Source organism: Seriola aureovittata, chromosome 8 (assembly GCF_021018895.1).
Source record: "Seriola aureovittata isolate HTS-2021-v1 ecotype China chromosome 8, ASM2101889v1, whole genome shotgun sequence".
Taxonomy (NCBI): Eukaryota; Metazoa; Chordata; class Actinopteri; order Carangiformes; family Carangidae; genus Seriola; species Seriola aureovittata.
The window spans coordinates 3,031,292-3,055,000 of NC_079371.1; the positions used below are offsets into that span (position 1 = coordinate 3,031,292).

The 23,709-nt window shown below is 42.7% G+C and overlaps 1 protein-coding gene across 8 annotated transcripts in view; it reads left to right on the forward strand.

Annotated features, from left to right (window-relative positions):
- rapgef2b (Rap guanine nucleotide exchange factor 2b) overlaps positions 1-23,709 on the forward strand; it is a 102,117-nt gene that overhangs the window by 24,614 nt on the left and 53,794 nt on the right. For 7 of the 8 annotated variants that reach the window (XM_056382176.1, XM_056382179.1, XM_056382183.1 and 4 more), the window contains exons 2-5: positions 883-953; positions 3,476-3,532; positions 11,944-12,027; positions 23,676-23,709. The exon at positions 23,676-23,709 is cut by the window's right edge and continues 42 nt beyond it. In XM_056382176.1, the coding sequence (XP_056238151.1) occupies positions 883-953; positions 3,476-3,532; positions 11,944-12,027; positions 23,676-23,709 (246 nt within the window). Of the gene's footprint in view, positions 1-882; positions 954-3,475; positions 3,533-11,943; positions 12,028-18,263; positions 18,385-23,675 lie in introns of those variants that run through there. The other variant, XM_056382185.1, reaches the window with a different exon arrangement.

The following is a 23,709-nucleotide window of genomic DNA, read 5'->3' on the forward strand; positions in this document are numbered from 1 at the left end:
ACTTTTTTCGATAAGCTTGTGATTGTTGGTCTCAGAAACAGACACGGTGGCCGGTCTGTGTGTGATTGTGTGTCTGGCGAGGTCTTAGCACAGAGTCTCTGTTGTCTCCGCCGTCGCCACATCTATACCTCCAGTTGCCGCCGACAAAGGCATCCCAGTAGCTGCAACCAGAACCGCAACACACACACACACTCACACACACATGCACACACACACTGTCAGTAGTCACCAGTAGACAGTGGAGTAGCTGTGCAGGCTGCCAGCTCTCAGAGAGGGCCACTTTGTTTCACCTCTGACTTGGATTCAGGCCAAACAATCTGAGACTCGCTCACTGGGTCACTTGATGAAGTAATTGAATGGGGAGTTTATAGTTGTGCAGTGTAGTGCCTTTATTTTTACACTGTGAGGTGCTTTATTGCTTTCTATTCCAGTGTCCACTCGCACAAATCAGTGTCACTGTCCTTGTGAAATGTTTGCACTTGTGTGTGTGTGTGTGTGTGTGTGTGTGTGTGTAGCAGAGTTTATCCCCTGCAGAATGAACGCAGTGTGAAAACATCATCATAACTCGGCTGTGTAATAAATCAATAATTCCTTTTCCTACAAAATTTGGGAAACTGTGTTGGACATTTTTCATTATTGTCTGATATTTTATAGACTTAAACAGTTAATTGAAAGTAGAATCTGTCATGAAAACAGTTGTTAGTAACAACCTGACGAGGATGTTAAATCGATTATCAAAGTGGTCACAGGTTAATCTTCTGTTTTTAAAGCTTAAACTTCATAATTAACTCATCGTTTCAGCTCTAATTGAAGCCCTGAGTGTTTGTTTGGATGTTTACTCCCTCCGTGTGTGGTAACACCTCTGCTCTTCTTCTTCCTCAGGACCTGGAGATCGTCTACTCTTATCTCCACGGGATGGAGGCCTTGTCCAACCTGCGAGAGCACCAGCTGAAGTGAGTGTCTGCCCACTTAATTAACATCACTTAAAGCCTCATCTCCCAAACACGTGCATTTCACACGGAGTGACGACACCTCAGCGTCTGCTCCGTAAGCAGTTAAAGAAAATTAAGAACAGGTTTATTGGGAATTCGTCTGTATTAAAACGCTGTATGTGTGTGAGCACGGAGAGGAGGAGGGAGGCAAATAGATAAAGGGCTGAAACAGTCTTAACACTGTGTTGACTTCAACTACGACGCAGTGACATCATGAATATGCTAATTAGCGTATCTGGCGACATTCAGCCACTTTTCCAGCAGGTTAAAAGAGGTTGTTTTACAGCAGTTCCACAACTTTTTCTTTTGCATCTGAGTTTTTATGTTTTTTGGCCGATGCCCTCCGTGTTGTTCATCTTCACTGCGTCTACAGACGGGCCCCAAACAATCGATTTGGAACAGCAAAAGGCAAATTAATACGGGTCAGTTTTGTATATTTAAGCTGATTCAGACTGAAAGGACAAGTGCGTTTTTTTAACATAAACCCCGTGCACACAAACATCCAAACCCGAACTGACGTGAACCTGCCCCGCTGCTCTTGATTTGATTTCGCCTTTTGCTCTCCTGTCACCGCGCTGGCGTTCCCGTCCTTTCTGTCGTGGGCGTAGACTTTCCAAACAGTGCATGTCAGAAGTCTGTTCCCAGCATGCCTCGTGTGCATACATGTGGATTATACTGGCGAGGGAACAATGTAACAGTACATGACCCGCAAGCTGGAACATTCCTCTCTGTGACCCCTCAGGGGCCTCCCACCCCACAGTAACCCCTCTCCCTCCTCCCTGTTTGGATCCTGAGGAATGTCCCCGTGGTCCCACAGACCGGCCCGCAGCTCCTGCCAACTTTATCTGAGCGGTTTTGGTTTTCCTAACTTTAATAAAAAATGTAAAAAAAAAAAGAAAAGAAAAAGAAGAACTCCCAGCCAGGCAGACATCGCACTAACCATGGGATTATGTTATAGTTCTTTCCTCACTTCATTTCATCTGGGAGGAATGTGTTGTTTTTCTTCTGTGGCTCTTTTTTCACAACGACTTGTTTTTTAGAGCCGGGATTGTTTTTCAGTCCGTGTGCGATGGGGCTACAATACGACGGCCGCCCCCAGATCTTTTTTTTTTTTTTTGGAAGCCTTTTGTGTTTCGATCAGCTGCTGTTTACTATAGCTGCCTGCCTGTAATGTTGAGTTGTTCTTGTCTTCTCCGGAGGCGTGTATGGACGACTTCTTCACATTTATGTGGAGGAAAAAAAGGGTTTAATTCCTAAATCAGAGAGCTACCATTATTTATCCGTATGAAATATCTGAGTGGGGAAAAAAAAACATTTATGCAATGATAAATCCTTGGTTTAAAATGTTAAGCTCAAACAAAAGGAAAACAAAACAAGATTTCAACAGTGGGAGTGTAAAGGGAGTCTGTCCCTAATTTATGAAGAGACACCCGTGCACAGATTACACTCAAGCACTCGTCCAAACCCTTGACACTTATTTTGGGAGCAGAGGCACAAGTAGTCTATTACACTATGAGATTAAGTGTTGAAATCCCCCCCTAAAAATAACTAAAAATCTCCGTTACTGTTAAGCAAGGCACTAAACCGCCAGCTGCTACAGTGCCGCCGCCTTGGGTTCAAATACGCAAGACTTGATCTGTGTGCCACGGGACATGAGTGCAACTATGGACAAATTCACCAGAGCTGTCCAACATAAATAAATAGATAAAAAGACGACTGCTAAATGCATATAAAAATATCCCAAACATAAAAAGCAGATGCTTGGACTGATGATATAACCATGTCATACTTTTAGTGTTCCCATAAAATAGTTACCAAATAGATGAAAGGTTACGTCAGAGTATTTTCAGTACAACGGCAGTGAAAGATATGCACACACACACACACACACACACACACACACACACACACACACATAATGTATCTAAAACTTTAGCCATAAATGTCAAACTCTGGTGTAAAAAAAACCCCCAGAGGTTTATTTATGACAAACTTTCACAATCACCAGAAGGAATCCATCGTAGAAGAAGCCGAACAACCGACTTCCCCACGAGCAGTCGCCACTCTGACGCTCTTGTTCTTAATTTGGTGCCGCCATTGTTCTGAACCTACAACCTGCATCTGGATAACACTTCACTTAACCTTTTTTTTTTTTAATAAAACAGCAATTACATCTTACAAATTCAACCTGTCACTGGTGTAGAAAATCATATGATGTAGATTTGCCAAAAACAAATAAACGATAACATTTCATCTCAAAATAACTGACTCACTGGAGGGTGAATTTTTTGCTTTTACTGGATTCAGCAGAGCAAACAGTTCCTTTATTAGAGCTAGATTTCGATCTATCCCCTTCATGTATTGTTTGTTTTGTGATAATGTTAACCAGCCTTTTATTGAAGTAAAGTCACTGTGTGCTGCTGTTGTTTTCTGACTGCCACTCTCCCCTCCCTCTCCCCTCCCTCTCCCCTCTGTCCCTGCAGGATAATGTGTGAGACGGTGCGTTATGAGCGACATGAAGCCAATGAAGTGCTGTACTAGTAAGTACTACATGTCTGCTTTTGCATGTGTGTGGAGGCCTTGTGTGTAAATGGACATTGATGATATGTGGTTAGATGATTACATTTCTACCAGCGTAAGAAAACATAAGGGAAAACTGGGGGCAGCCAATGAAACAATAGTTCAATTCAGTTTGATCAAGACTCACTCCGACCCGAGCCGTTACTCAGCCTTATTGATGAGCCGCCGCACGCTGGCTGCACACGGCGCAGCGACCTGGGTGACTTCAATGAAAACAAATGTCTATAAAGCACAGAATCAGTCAGAGGACGACTTTACGAAGGTGTGTGTGTGTTTCAGCTCCACACCAAACCACTCGACAGCATCACTGAAGAAAAAGAGACATAGAAGGGATTTCCACTTTAATTTCAGCTGGATTCAATAAGTCGCTGTTCTGAGTCGACGAAGAAAAACTGCAGCTATAATGGCTCCTAAAAGCATTTTCCTCTGATGGCGTTAGAGCAAGCCAGTCACAAGAGGTAATGCTTATGTGCTTCCTCCTTTAAGCTACGGTTGTGGAGGGTTTAATATGATTGGAAAGCTGTATTGACAGTTTCCACACGGCTTCTGAGTGTGTTTGGATCCATTTTTGAAAAGCTGCCACAACTGCAGGAAGCAGGAAAACGCACAGTGTTTGACTGCTGTCACATGTCGACGTCTTCCAAGCACCTGCGGTGAGAATCAAGACAGTTAATTAACTCTATCAGCGTCTCGAGGGGCCGAGAGAGGGCGCATTGTCCCTTCTATGCCCCCTAATCCCCCGTGTGTGTGTGTGAGTGTGTGTGTGAGTGTGTGTGTGAGTGTGTGTGTGAGTGTGTGTGTGTGTGTGTGTGTGTGTGTGAGTGTGAGTGTGTGTGTGAGAGAGTGAGTGAGTGTGAGTGTGTGCTGGGATGACGTGGAAGAGTCAACACCTCATTAGAAGCACACTTGGCGATGTGGGAGCTGATTAAACAATAGGAATGCAGATGAAACGGTGGTCACATAATATTTCAGCAAGATTCCCTCAGGCCCCTCACACCAGTCACCACACACACACACACACACACACACACACACACACACACACACACACACCTCTCTCTCTATATATGTATATATAATAGTCTAGTAAAGAAGCCTGCTTTGCAATCTTTGATGTTGCAGCCAAATTTGTGTCAGAAATGTACCGACGAAGGAAAAGTACGACACTGAACTGACTGAATCTTAAAGAGAGACGTTTCTGTTTTGGCGTCTGTCCACAACGAGACGTGGAGTTAAAACCTGCCCAGACACAGTCATGTAGAGGGAGTTCGTGAGGTAAACCTTCTGTTGCCTCCAACTAACTTTATAATCATCCTTTAATTCATACATGTCAGCAGCAGTTTCTCATGTCAGTGCAGATGTTGTCACTGAGTTGTAGTAGGGGAGTAACGGTACGTGAAACTCACATCTCGGTATTTAACCCGGGGTTTGAATTCAACGTTTGGACAACATTACATTTCTTTTCATTTACGTCAAAATTAATTATGAGTTTAACTTGTAAACTAGTGGCAAAAAACTCTGGTCTGGACAAACATGTGCACAGCGTTTTGAGATTCACACAGCATGACTGCTACTTTGCTCGGTTTAAGAAACACAGCAGGTTATTTTCTTATTGGTTTATTGGGTCATTTAATTTATGTGTATGCTTTTTATTTATTTATTTTTTCCAGTTGTCTCGGCACAACAGTTTGCTTGCATGTGTTCGTGTATGTCTGTGTTTGCGTGCTTGCATGTATTAACCTATAAAAGTCGGTCGCTGATAAGAGCTGGGCGTTAAACAGCAGCAGATCAGATTGAATTTCCTCCTCTGTGGGATCTTAATCAGTCTTCTCTTCTGAAAATACAAGCTTCTAACAGCCTGTCTTCGTTTCCTCGTGCCTTTTTATAACAACGGCAATAATCTGCCAGGGAACGAGGGCTTTAAAAGTCAATGGGGGAATTTAATGTGATAGTATCTCAATTAGGTTGTAAAAATTGTATGGCTTGTACATTGACACATTTGTCAGACAGCTGTAAAGAGAGTTCATTCCCTTGAAAGAGGAAGTCACCGTCAAATGATTATTTTTACCGAAACTGTAATGACTTTAAAAGGAGGATTTTCATCCGGCTCAAACATCGGTGACAAATGTCAGGTTTTGTTTTCACTCTGTCGCAACCAGAGAGCCGCTTTCTAGAAATGCTGTGTTGCATCAACACTCAAGGATCATAACTGTAAGAGGGAGGGAGACATTCAACCTAACATTTCATTGTAAATGTGCGTTGACATCAGCAGGGAGTATTCCTCGCCATTGTACAACATACGGTTTGAGGTGAATTGTGGGATACATTTCATCCTGGAGGTGAAGGGAGGAAAACTTAGAGAGCGAGGGAGGATGTTAACCAGTGCTGGGCGATACGAATGAATGACACTGTCCGAGTATATGTGATTATATATCACAAGCAAATATGCTGTATATTGGATATGATGCATTATCTGGAAGTTCAGATAGATAGAAAAATAATCAGGTAGCACTGGCTGTCACTGCCAAACCTCACTATTGTAATATTTTAAAACTAATACCTCATGTCCGTGTATAAATAAACCATAAATAACCATCACACGTGACACAGAAAAGCATCAGATCCTCACACCTGAGCTTAAACCTCCTACTTATAATCAGTTATTTAAACAGCTGCCACTTAATTTTCTGTCAGTCGACAAATCGTTTCACAGTTTCTTTTTAATTCTCAAATAAGCTAAGAAGATTATTTTCTCAGGTAGCCTTAAATGTATAGAAAAAGATTTATGTCTGAGCTGTAGATATCGCTTCACTGTTTGGCAGCCATGTCTCTTCTGGGCCGTTCCAGAAGTGCGGACAAAATCCAGGAGAACATTTTTGCCTTTGAACTAAATCCTGGCCGCAGATGATGTTTTCTTTTTCTACAAACCCTCATAATGCTGGATAAAAACCTCTCTGATTCATTCAAATGGCTTAGTTAATGACCCACACACTCACAGCCTCACCCCGACCGTCCCTGACAGTCGGCAGTCCTGGAGTAATGATAGGAGGATAATAGTTTTAAAAAAAAGTCCTCATTTCTCCCGCCTGGGGCTCTAGATTGCTAGAGTGCAAACACAACACACACACACACACACACACACACACACACACACACACACAGTCGCACTCGATATCTCATGAAAACATCCCAGAGTTTGAGAGCCTGAACCTCTCTCAGGATTTACCGTCCAGAGATTATCGTGCCAAAGCCCTCCTGAGATGGAGGCTGACCTGGCACATTTTTACAGCGGCTGGCGAAGAGGGTTAGTATCTTCCGGTCAGCCTTTAACCTCTTCCATGTCGGCCCTTTCAGCGCAATCCTTGACCTTTGACCCACACTGGTTTGTGTGGGCCAACAGAAAAGACCAGGCTTATGAATTTGCAATGCAGTGGGGTTTTCTGTTATGTTTCTGCTGGAGTGGCAGGTAGCTCGTTTGGCAGTTAAATTTGTTTTTAATAACGTTTGACGTCAGTTTTCCATTTAATTAGAGTTAAGATAATAAATTAATCAGCAACAAGTTTGTCAATAGATCGATCGTCTGTGTTGTTTGTGCCACAAACTGATTTGGGTTTTTGACTGTAGGTTGAAATTTGAAGCCTCCAGGAAATTGTGATGGAAAATTCCTCTATTTTTTGATAGTTAATGACCAATCGATTAATTAAAAGTCTCATATTTTACAAGTTGATCTGTTGGGAAAGAGAAAAACAGAAACATTTAGGTGTTACAACCCGCCTTGTTTAAATAAAGCAGTTACTCTGTCATTGTATTTTTTTGCAGATTTGTTATCTTGTAATAATGGATCATGACAATGCTAAAGAGGAACCGTTTGCAGGCAGCGAGTCGCAGCACGGGAGACGATGAAACTGACTGAATGATAAAAAATGATCATCACGTCCCATCCGACCAGTCGGATTTAATGATTATACATCCCAGTAGAAACTACACAGTTAGACGTTAGTCATTTCTAAGTATCTGGTTATTAAACTGGAGAAAAAGAAAAGCAGAAAGGCAGAATTTTATATTTGACTTAGAAGAAGAAAAGTTCCAGACAACAACCCTTGTATTTTGGTGAATTCTTCAATTTTATTCAACTTGTATAAATCATAAAGATCGAAGAGTTTACTCTCTGTCCTCTCCCACCTCCTCACTGGAGCTTTCTCAAATTGAAAATATGGTATGAATGTTTTATTTCATAATGGCACCCACGCCATTGTGGTTTTGAGAGTCTCTTGAGGGCTGCATGATGAAAGCATCAGAACAACAACAATTTAAATTGGTCATATTTTTAGTTGCTTATTTATATTTGGCCTCTGAATAACACAACGCTTTTGTTTTGAAACTCCTCACATCCCACTTTCCTGTCCGTCCAGCCATTTTTAACCTCGTGTTTTGTTGAGGTTGGCTGTACTTGCTCATTGTCAGGGGTCCCACACACTCCACTGCTGCATGTGCAAAAATAAACAGTGAAAACAAACCAATTTTCTTTCTTTGCTTCTGACCTTATTGAAACCCATAATGTAGAAAGGTCTTAAAGGGACAAGTTGAAGTTTATGTTTGATGTTTAATGAGCTATGCATCAACAAATATGTATATCCTATATTCCTTTTGTTAGTAAAAACGTCATTTACAGATCAAGCTGAATCAATAAGTTGATAAATCGTTTAGGCAAACGACAGAAAATTAGTATTTCAATAATTGATTAATCATTTCAGTAATTTTTGATAGGGTTAGTGATAAAATACTAAATATAAATGGATTTTGGTCTGTTGGTTGAATAAAACAAAGACACTGAATACATCAACTTTGATTAAGGACGAAAGGATTAATCAGGATTAATCAATCGAATAGTCAGAGAGGTTTATGAATGAAGTGTAATACAACTCCAGAGCTAAAACGTCGGATATAAAACCTATGAAAATTGAGTTTAAGCCTCAAAATCATGTTCATAAGCATTTTTTTAAATTAAATCAGAAAAAGTCCTGAAGTATTGAGGTGATGAACAAAATGTTATGTTTGTGTTTTTGGCCACAGGCCGAACGTTTCACCCACGAATGTCTGTGACTGAGTGACAGAGTTGTTTTGGTTTTTTTTTTTTTTTCCCCCACCCTGAACACACCCACCCACGCTGCAGCCATGCACCTAGTCCTGTTGAGCTGTTCGACATTGGGATCGACATCCTGTCTGAGTCTGACTGATCATTTTTCTGACAGTCAAATATGACTCAGTTGCACATTTTCGAAAAGGGAATTTTTATTCTTGAATGAAACTCTTCGTTTTGTAAGACCCGAACCTCCTCTCGCGAAAGTCTTGATGCAATAATCACTCTCCCCCAGTCGTTTTTACCCCCCCCCCCCCCCCCATCGCCTCTGTGGCTCTCGTATAACCTGATTCCCCACTGTTACTGGCTTCCCGGTGGGGGCTTTGGTGGATGATGTTTAGTGTTTGACGATCGCTCCTAGTACGCGTGACCCAGTTCAGTCAAGCTGTCGCGGCACATAAGAGTCTCCTATCTCTTACTTTTTTGGTGCTGCATCTTCTCTTCTTCTTACTCCTCCTCCTCCTCCTCCTCAGCCATGCCAAGGTTCTCCCCTCGCTCCGCGCATCTGCAATTAATAATTGAGCATTTCATTCGCGTCGTCTCCGAATGCAAAGAGGAGCCATGAAAGGATGGAAACGAGTCTGGAGGGAGGCGGATGGAGATCAGTGGAGGGAAAAGGAAAAGGGATGCTGTCGGAGGGAACGAGGGAGATTTTGTAGTGTGTCAGTAGGGTGTGCTGTCTACAGCCTCATTAGTTCTGCAAGGAGAGTGTGGAGAGGAGGAGGAAGGAGGCGAGACTTTGTTCTCAGTGATTAAAAAAAAAAACTCAGTCAGCACAGTGATGCTGGGTGTGAATATATGTGTTTGTGTGGGGGCGGGTGTATAATAAGTGCACCCATCCTTTACCTTTCTGTAAGCAAAAACCAGTCCCATCCTGCTGATGTCTGGCTGGTCATTGATTTCTTTTTCTTTCTCCCTCTGGTTTCAATTAAAAAGTCTCACTCAGAGCAGGTGAACATGTTCAGCGATAATCACACAAGCCGCCGCCGCCTTATTAACGCCAGAGCTCCTTGAAATACAGGACCCGATTCCTGCCTCATCAGGCAGGCGTTCGTCGTCGGGGGTTTGAGGTGACGTTTCAAAGCGGTGACTGGTAAACAGACAGGTGGAGGCGTCCGACAGGGAAGCATTCATTTGAATTTCTAGTTAAGCTGATGCTGTGTATTCAAAGCGGAGATAATTATAGGTTTTGCAGAAGCATAACATTAATACCTGAATTGATACAGACTGATAATAAACCAGTAAATGTTTCATGTGTTTATAAGGCACATACACTTATTGACGTTCCTCCTGAGTTAAATGAGAAAAACTGATTCCACTTTCATGTCCCTACAGTAAATATGAAGCTACAGCTGGTTAGCTTAGCTTAGCACAAAGACTAAGATCTTGTGCTTTTTGCACTTTTGTATTTGTACAGATTAAGCAAACAAGATATAAGGTGTTAATTAGTGAGTGGCTGGAAGGCAGTTGGGACAGGCTAGCAGTTGTTCTGCTAAGCTAAGCTAACTAGCTGCTGCTTGCAGCTTTATGTTCACTGCACACACATGAGAGTGGTATCAAAATGTCAACTAAGTCATGCCATAGCATGCAACAAGTAAACCATGCATAGTTCTATTCACAATTGTAGTTTAAAAAAAAAAATGTAATAAGTCAGACATATAAACATGTAGAAGAAGAATATCTGTCTGACATCACACATCTCAATGAGACTGTGCAGATTGTCTTGCACAATAATCATATCTGTTGCAGTCATAATGCAGCTTTAGTTTTTGACAATGGCCGCAGCAAAATGAAAGCAGTTGCTGTCGTTTGCTGACGTGCCGAAACACAGTTCATGTCAAGTTCCCAGCACTGGAGAAGGATGCTATTAGTGTCATGAGAACACTTCCTTCTCTGTTTTTCTGCTTCCTTTTTACTGTCAAGAAGCTGCTCGGTGACATGTTTTATTGGCAAAGAGCTGTCAAACAAGATTTTTTTAAAATCACAATTAACCACAATGTTTTCTTAAAGACAGTAAAAGTAAAATCTTCAAAGAAGCGTTTGTGTTGTTTCCTCTGTGTTTGTCGTTTGAGCCGTCCGACCGGTCGCATGTAAATGAGAGCAAGCATTAACTTTTTTTTTTTTATCCGTCTCCATAGCTTTTGTTTACACTCGCAGTAGGTTAACATACACGGCCTCTTTGATAATCCTGCATGTACTGGGCGAAGAAGATTCAGTGTATCTCAGCTGTGTGAGATTATTTCTCTGCAATCCCTCCGCTATCCATGAAAGACCGAGGATAAGCTAGATGAGCAAGGAAATCAGATTCATGCATTTCAGCAGCTAGGTTTATCCTCTAAAAAGCTTGCTTTATTTACACTGACGGTCCAGTTTTAATATCTGAAATGTTCATATCTATTTATCTAAAGACAAATTCTCCTCTGAAATATCTTTGACTTTCCTGAGGCCTTCGGTTCAAATTAAATCGGCAAACGTGCCTGTTAAGTGTGTTGTTATTGTTAATGTGTGTGTGTGTGTGTGTGTGTGTGTGTGTGTGTGTGTGTTTACCAGTCATGTTGCACAGACTTGACAGCCAGCTGCATCACTCAGGGGTCAGTCTGAGTTTACTTTGTCTGCAATGCCCAGTTTCCTCGTCTGTGTGTTTCAACAGGGCCGTGGGTGTGGGTGGATGAGAGATGAATCCTCAGTTCATTCATAGTTCTCTCTCTCTCTCTCTCTCTCTCTCTCTCTCTCTCTCTCTCTCTCTCTCTCTCTCTCTCTCTCTCTCTCTCTCTCTCTCTCTCTCTCTCTCTCTCTCTCTCTCTCTCTCTCTCTCTCTCTCTCTCTCTCTCTCTCTCTCTCTCTCTCTCTCTCTTCAAATTATTTGTTTTTTTGTCCGACCAACAAATGAGAACCTAAAGACATTCAGTTCACTATCGCACAGAACCAATTATGCCAGAAAAAATTCATGTTTGAGAAGCTTTAAACACAGTTTTTGGCATTTATGCTAAAAAAAAAAAAAAAAAAAATCAAAACACTTGATTAATTTTCTGGCAATAAACTAAACTAATCAAATCAGATCAGAGCTTAACATTTTAATTTGCTCATTGTTCTTACAGCTTCACCTCAGTGTGCAGAGTCTCTTCACAGCTTGTTTCCAATGTACTGTATAGTGAAATAAAATATAATGTCTTTTAAGTTTATCCAGCTCGTTCACGTCTCTCCCTTCTTCTTCTTCTTCTTCTCCTTCAGCCCTGACGACATCGGAAGCTGCTGGTACATCCTGTTGTCCGGCTCCGTCTTCATCAAGGAGTCCATGTTCCTGCCCAGAAGCAGGTAGGATCATCATCATCATCATCATCATCATCATTATCATCATTTGGGGGTGTTTGATGGTTTGATCTTGGCACTAGCATATGAGCAGCTTTCTCCCTTCAAAGACTGTTTAGAACAGGCACAAAGGGAGATGAAAGTTAATCCTGGATTTAAAGAAAGAGCCAACTTTGATTTATTTTATCTAAAAAAAAAAGTTTGTTTCCCTTCTTCTCCAGACGAATAAACAGGAGTGACTCATTTTTTTTTAAAACCAAAATTGGGTTTTTAAACATTGTGTTCAGAGAAGATACTAAAGGTTACAAAAGGAAAAGTTCCCAAAAGTTTTAACCTCACTGAATAAATTCACCCAGGAGAAAGTGAAAGTTACAAAAAGTGACAAAAAGTGAATGTTTTCACTTGCATTTCCTGCAGTTTTAGAGAAACAAAGCATTCATGGCCGTTCAGCGTTCGTGTTGCATAAACCTCTGTGTTTTCTCCTGTGGACAAAATAAACACAAACACACATTTCCCCTGAAAAAAAAAATGTTGCAGGTGACAAATACCCAGACGTAAACCCACGTAACTGCAGTCGTAGACAAACAAAGCATTCGCACCGTCTTCACAAATGCTTTTGTTGCCGGTGTAAGACCATAAACAGAGTCCCAATATGCTCCACACTGGCCAACATGGTGTCTGTCCTGACTAACACACCTGAGACAACACACACACACACACCTGAGCAGTGACGTACACTGGGCATGTGCGAGCCGGTGTAAACAGGAAGCAGATTTTCTTCTCTGCAGTTAATACTGCGAGCGAGGAACGGCAAAGACAGCTGCAGCGTTAAAATGCAGGATTGAACTCCTCAGCAGCTGCTAGCAAAGACGACAATGTCAGTAACACTTGCAACTCATTATCATGTTGTATCCACCACTGGTAGTCGAGGCTGATGAGAACCAATGAGGAGCGACCGTGGGTGTCTACGTTTTCGCCATACGACAACGCAAACCCGGAGGTTTTCAAAACTGCGGCGTCGTGTGGACGGGAGGCGGAAACGTAGCAAAAGAGATGCGTTTCAAAACGGAAACGTAGTAGTGTGTACGCAGCCTTAACGCTACACCGCTACACACAGGCCTCAGCCAACTGGACACGACATTAAAGAAACTTCAGCTCCAAACTGTAAAAATATCAAGAGAGCAAAGTGTGCACCTCCCCGGGAAACAGCCCACAACAAAAGAGAGGAATTAAAACGAGTGGAAACTCAACATGCAGAGCTTGAGAGCAGCTAACAGCTGCTCTGATTGTGAATGTCTGCAACACTGAAGGGGAAATATAACAATCACCCTCCCAGCTCGGTTGGCAGCGTTTGAAGCTCTGAATATTTCATCATTTACATATAAATTCATCCAGTTTCAGCAACAAATATGTGAGTATTGAAAGAAAGAAGAGAGGTTTCTCATCAGGCCATGGATGGTGGTGTGTCATCTTCACAGGACTTAAGATGCTTGTTCCCCTCTCCAGCTCACAGCGGTGATCACCGCCTCTGAAGCCGAGGCCCTAATGTTAAAAAGCTGCTATTTCACAAGTGGAACCGTTAGATGAACCGTTGCCGTGGGCGTCTTGAAAACAATGAACTTTTCATCCATTAGTCTTGCATAACACACACCTACGGCCACTAAGAGCAGGAGGCCGTCGCTGTGGCCCGTGTGGAGCAGAGTTGCGCCGGCGGCCGAGCGGGGGTCGGCAGCGGTCATTCTCTGGATTCACATGAACGTGGGCGGCATTCAGAACGGAAAAGCTCGATCGGAAATGTGCCAAAAGGCTGCTCCCCCTCTTAAATATAACCTTTACAGTTTCGCCAAGGTGAAAGTGTGTGTGTGTGGGACGCTGGAGGGGGATTTGCAGGTATTGGCAGATTAAAGTTAATGCCAGACTGCAGTCGCTGGGGGCGGGGGGCTGTGAAAATGTTTACTAAGCATGTGTTGAGAAGAAGCCCGTGTGGGGATTCACTGTGCTGCATGAGACTGTGCAGGTTTGATAATAATGAGCTCAGTGACGTCAACTGCACCGCGCAGGACGGTTGTGTTTTTCTGTCACCTGCGTTCGGATTAAACACGTGACGCACAAAAAACTGCACGTTGACAAGTTTGAGTCAAAATCATTTCATATCACACGTGTGCAAGCGTTTGTCTTAGCGATGATGTTGAGGATCACATGAATAACATCAATGGGGGGGGGGGCTCCATCCAACAGTAAATGTTGTTACCCCCGTGACCACGACCTCTCCAACTAGTTTTAACTTCCTACATTTAATTAAGACTCAACTGTAAAGCTTGGAGATGAAGAAAACGCCTCATTAAAAGCCATAAAACTGTGGCGTACAAATACAACGTCACATCTACACATTTAACAACAAACACTAGGAGAAGTTTGTTTTTGTTAATGCAACAGTACATGTGTTTCCTGTCTTGTGTTCTTATTGATTTGTATGTAGTAGTAGTAGTAGTAGTAGTAGTAGTAGTGGTAGTGGTGGTAGTAGTAGTAGTAGTAGTAGTAGTAGTAGTAGTTTGGTGGTCGACTGGTTAAACTTCTGACTCATCGAAGCTTTAATTAGTTTGAATTTGCAGTTTGGGATTCAGATAATTTATTTATTGGAAACAGTGATGAGAGCAACTTTGGATTCAGAATGTCATTAATTTTATAATTTCAGTTTATTGTTCACTTTATTACAGTTTCAGCTTCCACCTCCACCTCGGCCCCTCGGCAGCTGCAGGATGAAAAACTTTGAGGGGAATGAAGCGAGGCCTGTTTTTTTTTTTTGCAATGACACATTCAAAGTGACACGTTACAATTCAAGGTTTCAAGGACTTACATGGGTCATGAAACCCACTCAGTTCTCCAATGACTGTGCAAATTTCCTGTTCAAGTATTTAGAAAAAGAAGAGAGAAGAATGGGACTCATGCCAGTCGTGGTTTGACTGTTTTCCCACAAACCGTACCAGGGGGATTCTTTAAAGCAGCGTGGTGCGATACTGTTGGTCGAACTGGACGCCATCAGACGTCACGGGAGGATGCGTCACGGTGTTTTCACAAGTGACGTGTTTGAATATTGAATGGTTGTTTATTCGTTGAGGATTTTCCTCAGTAGCAGCCTCTTAAAGATGAAACTATCTTCGTGTTAATGTACAGTGTATTTTCAACAGTCATTACAGTCTTATTTTAACAGCTGCAGTGACAAAGAAAAGTCCACACTGCATCACCCTCCATGAAGAGGAGAAATGATTAGGGTAAAATGGCTTGGAGGGGAAATTGGTTGTGACACGAGGAACTGAACGGAGTCCAGCGGGACTTCCTGAAGCTTTTAAAGATGTGGTGGAATTGGGTTTCAGGCAGGCCCTGCCTAGAAATGGCTGTTCGTATCTACACTGGCAGCAAGGTTGAAAACCTGATACGCCTCCATCATTCTCTTAGTGCCTCTCTCTCTCTCTCTCTCTCTCTCTCTCTCTCTCTCTCTCTCTCTCTCTCTCTCTCTCTCTCTCTCCCTCCCTCCCTCTCTCCCCCCTCCCTCGCCGCTCGCTGTAGTGAGATGTGATCCAGGGGAAGATGAATGACTCAGTCGTCAAATGAAGAAGCTGGAGCTCTGTGCCTGATTTAACCCGGATGCCTGTGTGAAATCAAACACAGCCCCCAAAATAAATAAACCTTAATAAATAGATGACACAGATTTAAAACATGTACAGGCACATGCTGCATGAACATGTAATTAAAGGAAGTTGTGCGACATGATGATGATTTATGTCGGATTAGACTTCACAGAGTGATCAGGGGTCGACTTGACCCCCCCCCCCCCCCCCCCCCCCCCCCCCCCCCGGTAGGATTCATTTAGTCTAATGCTCATGATTTGAGGGCGATAGTCAAGTGGTTTCGGATTCACTGGAATAACGAGCTCTGTGCTCCTATGGGCTGAAGTTATGGACCATGTCTTATAACACAGAAGAAGAAGAAATAACACATTTCATACGCACAATGCAGCTTTACCGACTAAAAAGAGAAAACGATCTAACAGAAACAGCAAATACTGACCAGCGGCCTTTTTATCGTTTTGTTGTGTTGGTTGTCTCCCACTATAATCAGATCAAATATTCACACCTGTTGTTCATTGTCTGTCCAGATGCCCCACGTTGGCCGATGTTCTCTCGTCTGATTCTGCTTGTCTGACTTTTGGCGCAGAGGTCGGTCAAGAAAAGTAGCAGACGTGGAGTTATTTCTAAATGTTGAAGTGTTGATGCTGCTGTTTTCTGCACTGAAGTAGAAGAGCCTCTAATAAAATGTGAACATATTGATATTTTTTTAGTTACGGTTTTAGTAATACCCCACAGTATGAAACCGTTAACTTCCACTCTGATCACTTTGACCCTGCGCTGGTTTTACTTCTCCTTCGTGCTGCTTAATGTGACTATCAGTCGTCTGCTGTCAGCACTCGTTTCCTGATCATCAGTCCTTATATCGGCAAACACCAAAAACACTTCTCTCAACTGAATCAGCTCATATCAGCAACGAGGATTCATGTTAACGAAAGAATGTCATCCTTATCACTTCTGTGTGGCGTGGATTTCTGAGGAAAAAAAAAAAGTTAATTAGAGCTCAAAACATTTCTTTACAGTCAGCAGCGGCTCGGACAGACTCATCTGTGACCGTAGATCCCACAGTTATTCTCCCCCTCTTCTCATACAGATCTGACTCAGCTCTGTTCAGGAGAATCACATAGGATATGTTGTTGAATCGTAGATACTTGGAGTGAAACTCAAAGAAAATAACAGAGCGCTGCCTCTAGAACCATCCAACATGAAAGGAAAGATGTTAGATCTAATGGAAAATACATGAGAGAATATCTTTATGATTGAAGGTATTATCCCACTTACATCATGGCCACTTGTCAACAAAATGGCGTATTAATCAATAAAAACTATCAGTTGTTAGATCACATACAACTCATTTTCATCTAGCTGTTACCTTTTTTTTAAACATCAAAATTTAAGCATCATAAAATGTAGATCCTGACCCTCAGAACATTTCTGTCGTTTGTGTTGCTAGGCAACAGGAAGCGGATCACAAGGCTTGTTTTTGTTTTTTTATTTTTTTATATAACCTTAATCTTAAATTTTACGAAGCCGGAAAGAGAAGTTTCACTGATTGCTGCTGTCAGGAATAGCGATGAGTTTTGATGCAACTCGCTCTCTTTCTCTCTCGCTTTCTCTCGCTCTCCTCCCCCCTCCTTATCTTCACATCTCTTTATTTTTGGTCGCATTTCCTCTCCGGTCCCCCCCCCCCCCCCCCCTAAGACCAGAATCCTCTTCCTACCGTCCCTCCAGATTCATGCAAAAATTATACACATTTAATAATAAATATCCGCAATTTAATTTACTTATTTATTACAGATTAAAATTCAGCATACCTCTGCCTCTGCTGCATCAATTTTGACTATAATTTATTTTATTTTTTTTAAATCTGCCCCCAAACTTTATGAAAGTTCAAAGCTGAATCGCTAAAGGAAAATAAGAGACACAGGTCAGGGTTAAGTATCGACAACCGTCGCTTGTCAGACTCTATCCCCGGTTCTGTTGGTTTTTCACCAGTACAGCAGGTTTAAGTCTAATCCTTTCTGCCTAATCATTACATCTTTAGCCCTGCTGCGAGCAGCCACATTCAAACTGGGATCAGTGCTAATTGATAGGTGTGGAGTCTGAGTGAAAAAGAATGGCGACATAAAAAAAAACCCAGCACATATAACACGTCAAACAATAAAATCAGTCTGGCACAATAATAAACTGTTTCTGAACTAAGGTCAGTTGATTTAATATCATGAGTAACTTCTACCGAAAGGGGAGGATGAAGAGTGTCCACACCTACCCTCCTCTCCATAACACACACACACACACACACAGGTACACACACACACACACACACACGCACGCACATACACACACGTACACACACCCCGCCCTCTCACTCACTTGAAACTCTGTAGCAGGAAGTGAGTCGTACGCTGGAATGCTGGATGTAGTCAATGCACCACATTACACAGAGAGAGAGAGAGAGAGAGAGAGAGAGAAAAGGGGCAGAGCCATCGGACACAGGCTGATCCACACACACACTTTCAGAGTCACACACTCCCGTTCTCGCGCACAAACCTTCCGACAGCAGCACTGGGGCGTGAGCAGGACGATATGCCGCAGTCGCACCAAAGTCTCGGGACCTGGAACATGCTTGTGGGACTTACTCTGGACGAGCAGCAGCAGGGGGGATATTTCTGAAAGAGGATCCTGTTATCTCATCGGGTGGCGGTGTCACTCTTGGGAACAGTTTGGACACCCAGGGGTGAGTGTCCGCCGGACGACAGCAGCATGTAACTGCCGCCGTGTGTGACTCACTGAAGCGCTGCTTAGAAAAACTCCCCTGTTTTTTGGTTGTAATTTAGAAATGTGACTCGTCTCCAGACCGGGAGCTGGTTGCAGTAAAACCTTCAAGTCTGGAATGTGAAATATGACTTTGATGTTATTTTGGATTTGTGAGTGAGCAGAGTGTGCTGCCAGTAAAAGGGGTGTGTGCTCTTCATCTTTGGGAGGGGTGGGAGGGCGGGGGGGGTTAGATATGAGTTTTAGCAACTTTGAAACCAAAACAAAGATGGAGCTCCTGCTGCGGGGAGAATGCGTTAGAAAAGGATGATTGATTGATACGTCTTGGAAAAGTTTTGGAGCGGCTAGCCGCGCTGCTCTCCCTCTCGACTCTCTACATCAGTGGCCTTTTCTCTCTGCCATTACAATGTCAGTGAAGTTGTATTTCTGGAAGCAGAAGTCACGAGTCAATCACACATTCTTGGCAGTTGTGTCAGCGTCTATTTAAGAAGTGGCAGGGCAAAGGTTCGGGGTGTGTGTGTGTGTGTGTGGGTGTGGGTGTGTGTGTGTGTGTGTGGTCACGCTGTTACTCTTTTGTTTATGTTTGCAAGGTGAGAGGTGGTTGGACGCTCAGCTGCAGCTCTGAGGGGATGTGGGTAAACCCCTGATGCTGTTGTCACCGACGGAACAGTCGCTCCTAAGAATCCCACCCTCCTCCGACCCCTCCTCCTGCGCTCGGTCTGAAGTCTTGCATAACCAGGGGGTTTAATCTTCGTCCCTCTTAAGGGTCTGGTGGTTTAAAAACCCCGGTGTGCCCTCTCACCGCTTACTCAGTTTAAATAGCTTAACAGAGTGAGGAGACCACCGCCACCTCCTCCATTCACCTTCCTCCTCCAGCTCAGACCTGGGGGGCAGATTAGGGCTCGCTCCGGTTCAGGCAGACAGCAGAGTGGATCTGAGGCTTTGGCAGTGGGCTGCTGGGCTCGCACAGTGAAAGCCTGGTGATGCATGTGGAATGACATTCCAGACGCCCAGGCTTGTTGTATAACGAGGGGGGGGGGGGGGGATGCAAGGCCACGGAGGCAGGGGAGATGTCTGTCAGTCAACTGAGAGAGAGCTTCAGGGTTTAAATTGAAAATGAGATACTGGCTGCCTTGTCTGGAAGCAGCTCACACACAGCGTCTGGTGGCAGAACAGAAGCACAGGATCTTTATAACGTGCATTAGTCTCCAGTTTGTTGCTAACGTGTCAGTCACCTGTAAAGCACCTTGTATTACAATAACCCACATGACAGGAGCAGTTTAAATAAAGTTTGATTGCTTGATAGAAGGTAACAAACTAAATTTTAAAAGCAAGTCAAAGTCCGTCGCTATAAAGACACTTTCCTTCCAAAATAAAACATTTTTAAATTAATTTTTCTGTTATAATTACGTTTACTTTAATTAGATCTTTAATTGAATCTCTAATTTTCTTTCATTTCCTGTCTTGGGGCATTAAATATTTAGAACCAGGCAGAGGTTGTGAAATGATACGAAACGATCACGCACATCAGTGACAGGTGTTTGAGCAACAGGTGCTGCATGAAGGCCAAACTTAACGATTGAAGGAAGAGTTCCAGCTTTTACCTTTTGAGATGACGGATGTTTGACTTTGACTTTGGAACGTCATCGGACAACTTCAGCTGTTGAGTTACATTCATTAAAATGTGGATTTAATCACTTCAAATAAGGGACTTTGGCTTATAGGAGGCATCCCTGCTCAATCACCTGCATATTATTGTGTACCAAGTTGGATATATTGGTAGTTTCTCAGTCATTATCATGACCTGGATGTTGATGTATATTATATTAACAAGTCGGACAAGTAATTACAGTGATACTGATCTAACATTAATGTGGCGTTAATCAAAATCCAAAGAATCCAAATACAAATTGAAGTCTGTTTTAGCTTGCTTCTCTTTGATAAGTGTTTTTTGGGAATATGTCTAAACACACACACACACACACACACACACACACACACACACACACACTTATGTATTAGTTATGTAGTTATGTATTTATGTTTTGCATGTCGCCTGTTGTATTTTTGATGACTTCTCCGAGGCACATTCCCCTGGAAAGGACAGTGAAGTGAAGTGAAGTGAAGTGAAGTGAGGATAATGATTTCCTCAACACTGGTGTATAAGATGAAATGACACAGATGAACACAGAGTATGTAGCAGCGTTTAGGTGAGGAAAGTAAGACGCTTTGGTCCGTGCTTTGCTCTGTTAGAAAAGAGTTGCGTACCTGCTCGAGCGTCTGGCACTCATCCTCTTATCTGGTTGTTTTTCAGTGAACACACACACACACACACACACACACACACACTCTGCAGTCCTCAGAAAAGAAAACACAAACCTTTACATCGGCTTGTGTTGTGGGCCTGAATTCCTCAGCGATTAATTATTCATAGCGAGTAGATTGTGCACTCTGGCGTCATTAGTGGAGCTAATAAAGATTAAATATTTGCACAGGTCAAACTTTGCAGTGTGTGCTGTGTGACGGCGTTGATTGCTGCAGAGATTCTCACATCCTGGTCCGACCAAGCATCTGTTGGGAGAATGGAAAGTTTATTCAAGATATAATATTTGTTGTCTAATATACATGTGCCCACACGGCAGGTCTGGTACTTTATATTTGCTCAGGACTAGTCATAGAGCAGTGGAGGCTTTAATCTCCAAACAAGACATTTTTGTGTTAGAAAAAAAATCCTCCCACCCCCTCACTCTCCACTTCCATAATCCCCTCTTTAATATCTCACATTCCCAGTGGCATTTGCCTCCTGCAAAATGGAGGAATGGATTACTAATGTCAGGAATGTAATGGAGGAACATGATTGAACATGTCACTTTGGTGTTTGCGTTCGGTGGCCTAACGTGTTTTGCGATGCCTAATGGGTGGAATCACTCCTCGCTTTTCCACAGGAGAGCGAGCCAAGAGAGGCTCAACAGGATAAGAGCTGGTACCAGCTCCAACCGTCTGTACAACCAGATCAAAAGCATTTGTTCTGGGTTTTTTTTTTCTGAAGCTGCTGCCCAGCTGACAAATCATCTTTGCTGGGAATAAGTTGCAAAAGAATTACAGCGATTGTCTTCTTGCAGGAACATGAGTGAAAATACTGAGTAAGCTCTCCACACCGTAGCTGTGTTTGGCCCCGTGGAAGAATCCAGGCTGGTGCATGTCAGGGATACAAGCAGAGTTAAAACGCATTAAACTGAAGCTGAGGCAAAGCAAACCGCAGCCATCAGCATTAACCCCCTCACCGCCCCGCTCGGCTCGCCGCGGTCCGGACAGTCACTCACGATGTGTCTGATTTCAGTTCGTCCTTCTCAGCACTAGTTGTGAATCATGCAGTGATTTGACAAAGTGTGGTTCAAAAGGCATCAGAAAGTTGACACATTAGTCAAGTAAAATTGCAGCTCTGGCAGAGAAACAACAGAACGGCTGACAAAAGAGGAAAGAAACACAAAACCCAACAAAGGCTGGTCTGTGAATGGAGGCAGAAAGAGAAAAGCAAAGCCAGCTAAATAGACTTTTAGAAAATAAAAGGCACCACAAAAATCTTTATTTGCTCTTTGCCACAGTGGCAGGTAGAGAATATCAGCAGCTCTTTGGTGTTTTATTTCCAAGCCTGACCAAGCTCTACCCACAACAAGCCCAGGGCTGCGCAGCATTTAGGCCATGCTGCGCCTGAGGTGCACACCTGTCGGCAGGATTGATGAAAGCTGCCACCTCCGCAGCCTCGGTGCAGGTAGCCGCACACTTCATCCGTGAGTCACTCACTTTGAAGAATTGGCTCCATATCGCAGCAGACACCGTTTGTGAATAAAGAAAGAATAAAAGAATTATGACACGATACAAAAATGGTAATCAAAACATTACGGCAGCAACTACTGTTTATTTTCATTAAGAATTAATCCGCGGATTGTTTCCCTGATGAATCGACTCATTTACCATCAAACATGACAAAGACAAACAGGAAATCCTCATATTTTAGAAGCTGGAAGCTGCAAATATTTTTCATTTTTGCCTGAAAAGTTATTATTATCAAAATACTTGCAGAGTAAATAAATAAATAAATAAAAACAAAAACAATATAAACACTGAAAGAAAAAAATTTATGAAAGAAAAAAATACAAAATATTAACAATTGATAGAAATAAAATAAAGATAATAAAATCATCAAATTAATATAAATTGTAAAAGTACATGAATAAAATTGGCCGCGACTAACAACATTTTCATATTATTTAATCTAGTAATGAATTTTTTTGATCAATAAAAAAAAAATGTGTAAACAGTGAAAATGCCCAGTGACTGTGAAAAGTTCTCAGTTTCTATCAGTAAAGACAAAGAAACCAGAAAATGTTAACATTTGAGAATTTTGATACTCAAACAATTAATCAGTTGATCAACCGTGGATTCATTTTCTGTAATTGACAAATTGATTAATAGACTTAATTATCTCAGCTCCAAAAACTCAGAATAAATGGATGTGAAAGGCTGCGATGAGAATTGAGCTCGTGAATCTAAATAATGTAAAGCAGCAGCACACGACACGAGGGGCGGGACACAAACTCAGCAGCAGCCTGTCCTTTTTGGAGTCACTTGAGTTTATCTTACAAAACAATCAGCAAACCAACAAGATGTGGGTCACGTTCTCAATCGAACGATGATAGAAATAACAAACAAGGAAGTCCTTATGTCTCCGCGTCGAGGCCGAGGCGCCGGACAAAGGCACCATTCTTTACCCGACCCGCAAGTTGGATCTCCTCATGCTCAGAGTTTCCAGAGCTGCTGCCCTTCTGCGAGGCGTTTCGGTCTCTGCTGCTTTTAATATTCCCCGGTCAACACCCCCCCCCCCCTTCCTTCATTAGGAGTGAGGGTGTGACGTCATGAGAGCGGACTTTTCCAGAGGCGGGTGTTTCCCTCCAGGTGGGAGGGCTCACAGCTGAAAGGGGGAACTGTCCCTTCAATGCTGCCCTGTCTCACATTTTTATACAGGAATTCCATACTTCCATATTTAAGATGTTGTTGGCCACAGCGGCTCTTATAGACTCAGGCAGACGTCTACGTGCTTCACGGCTGTGTCTGTGTGAGCGCTCAGACTCCAAAGATTTACGCCAAGGTGCTTTCTTTTACAGATGCTACAGGCAAACAACTTCTTCTGCACTGTTCTTTAGGTGAATGTTGATTTTTTTCATATATATAATTTTATTTTTCCTCCTCTAGTTTTGGGAAGCGGTCAGCAGGCAGCCTGCGACGC